Source organism: Macrobrachium nipponense, chromosome 33 (genome assembly GCF_015104395.2).
Source record: "Macrobrachium nipponense isolate FS-2020 chromosome 33, ASM1510439v2, whole genome shotgun sequence".
NCBI classification, from domain to species: Eukaryota; Metazoa; Arthropoda; class Malacostraca; order Decapoda; family Palaemonidae; genus Macrobrachium; species Macrobrachium nipponense.
In genome coordinates, this window is record NC_087219.1 from 1,635,908 (window position 1) to 1,638,407 (window position 2,500).

General features: G+C 34.4%; 1 protein-coding gene and 1 long non-coding RNA gene across 2 annotated transcripts in view; one reads left to right on the forward strand and one right to left on the reverse strand.

The window, feature by feature from the left end:
• The window catches only part of LOC135202926 (uncharacterized), a 430,846-nt gene that overhangs the window by 341,615 nt on the left and 86,731 nt on the right, over nt 1-2,500 (reverse strand). The gene's annotated exons all lie outside the window — the stretch shown is intronic.
• Nucleotides 1-2,500, forward strand: part of LOC135202925 (long-chain-fatty-acid--CoA ligase 4-like) — a 285,902-nt gene that overhangs the window by 169,664 nt on the left and 113,738 nt on the right. Inside the window, exon 2 of the mRNA XM_064232384.1 lies at nt 2,403-2,500. This exon is cut by the window's right edge and continues 31 nt beyond it. Coding sequence (XP_064088454.1) covers nt 2,403-2,500 — 98 coding nt within the window. The remainder of the gene's footprint in view (nt 1-2,402) is intronic.

Below are 2,500 nucleotides of genomic sequence, written 5' to 3' on the forward strand. Positions count from 1 at the left end.
CTGCTCTGTGACTCGTTTCATCTCTCAACTTTCATGCAAGAGATGAAGTTATCTATAAATATCTACTGCTTCTCGTATCTCATTGAATTTATTATTATTCACTGCTCCTCCATCTTCATGGTTCCCATTTACCTCAATACCGTTACTTATGCTTATATTTAACTTTCAACTTCCCCATCTCCCAAACTCTTCCACTGATCTCTGCAGTTCCAGCCCATTTTTGCCACAAATACCGTTTACGACCAGGGTTGGTGATTCTTTTTATTAACAAAAAAATAAATGTTACAAAATCAGTGATTTATTTGATTTTTAAAATTTATTTGACTTATTTATTTATTTTTTTTTTATTTTTTAGGTGATTTTCAATCGTTTTTTTCCTTCAAAATGTACTTTATGACAGAATTACTATTGATTTATCTTTTAGGTTTCCAGTTCTGGCCTAAAATATCTACTTGCAAATTGTTTTTATATAAAAATAAATAGATGCAGCACAGTTATGCTTAAGTTTTTATTAACCTCCAAACCATATTTTTCAGTTTGTTTGCTTTCAAATAAAAAAAATAAATAGAAAATCATTATTTTTTAAATAAAAAAATCAAGGATTTAATCACTTGATTAAATCAGTTTGATTTAATCACTTGATTAAATCAGTTTGATTTAATCACTTGATTAAATCAGTTTGATTTAATCATTGCCAACAATTTAGTACCTATTCATCTATTGTCCTTTTTCCTGACTATTTGCGTGACTCCTTCCTCAAGGCTATTAAACAGCTCTAGAGAGGAAGCTTATCTTACTCTTGACTCAGCTCCACTTCTACACCAAACTAGTCACTTTCTCATCTACAAATTTTACCCTATGCTTCACTTCCATCACTAAAACGTTTTTTTATTGCTGCTGTCAATTTACCTTCAGTGGCTATGCCATACATAACACACTTCATTCAAATTGCCTCTCTGTTAGTTCTATTATAAGCTTCTGTATTCCAGTAAATGTATACTGCATACAGACTTTTCTCAGTACTTCTATACTTACTTAACTGATTCTAAACACACACACTGTACTTCCCTGTAACAACCTGTATATCTCAAAATGCTGTCATATATATATCTACCCTGGCATATTCATCAAAGCTTTCCTAAATAATACTTAGTCTGCTATATACCCTTTAATCTCACTGAGCAGAGCAATCATTCATCTCACCCACTGCTTTGGAACTTTTTCCTCATCTAGACATACCTTACTCACTATTCAGTTCTACTTTCACCACTGTACCACACCATCTCGCTTATAATCGTTCCAATTTTTCACCCTCTCCATTGCCTTCTTCACAACATCAATAGGAAATACCACAGAAATGATCAAATTTAGCCTAATCTCTTACATGCTTGTGTCATTCCGCTCCATCCCTCTGCTATCCTCCACATTTAGCATATATATACATATGTATATATATATAGATGATATATATATGTGTGTGTGTGTGTGTGTGTATGTGTGTATTGACTATATCGCTTAGACAATTCTCCTGTGAATTAATACAATTACCAAGAGGTCCTCATTAAAACTGTTAGTCCTAGAAAGTTTGTAAATTTTCCTGAATAAATATCTTCATCCAGTTTTAATGAGAGAGAGAGAGAGAGAGAGAGAGAGAGAGAGAGAGAGAGAGAGAGAGAGAGAGAGGGTGGGGGGGAAGGTGTAAAATGATGAAAATAGGAATTCGAAAGGGGATACTAGATAATAATGAAAATTAAAAAAAAATATTTTTTTTTTTAAACTGATGGGATACACACACACAGAGAGAGAGAGAGAGAGAGAGAGAGAGGAGAGAGAGAGAGAGAGAGAGAGAGAGAGAGAGAGAGGTGTAAAATTATGGAAATAGGAATTCGAAAGGGACACTAGATAATAATGAACATGAAAAAAATCAAAATAAAAAAAAAATAGTTGAAAAACTGACGGGATAAACAATTCAACAGTCTCATCTTCCGAGTCTGCTCCAGCCGGCTAATGAATCGATTAATAACGGGTGATCTCCTCGATTGGTTTGCCATGACAACCAGTAATCAAAGATGAGAAATTTGCCACTAGAATGGACCGGGTGAGAGAAAAAGAACTTTTTTTCTCTCGCTTCCTGATTCTTTCTCAGTTGATGTCTGCCTCTGTTATCGGCCTCTGTCCACTGTCACTAACTCTCGCTGTTTCTTTATTTTTTAGTGTTAGCATGGTTTCATATCATTGGCTGTATTGAAGGCCTCAGGGACACAAATGTTATATATATATATATATATATATATATATATATATATATATATTATATATATATATATATATATAAAATTCATCCTGTATATCCAAATATGGAATCTGCAGTATCTCACCCTTGGAATTCCTTGTGCCTCCAGGTCTTGCCTGGCGAAGCAATCTTCGACGAGGAGGAGACATCCGTCGGACAAAAGCTGCTCAAAGGATTCCCCTCGGTATGCTGCCATCCCCGAAGACG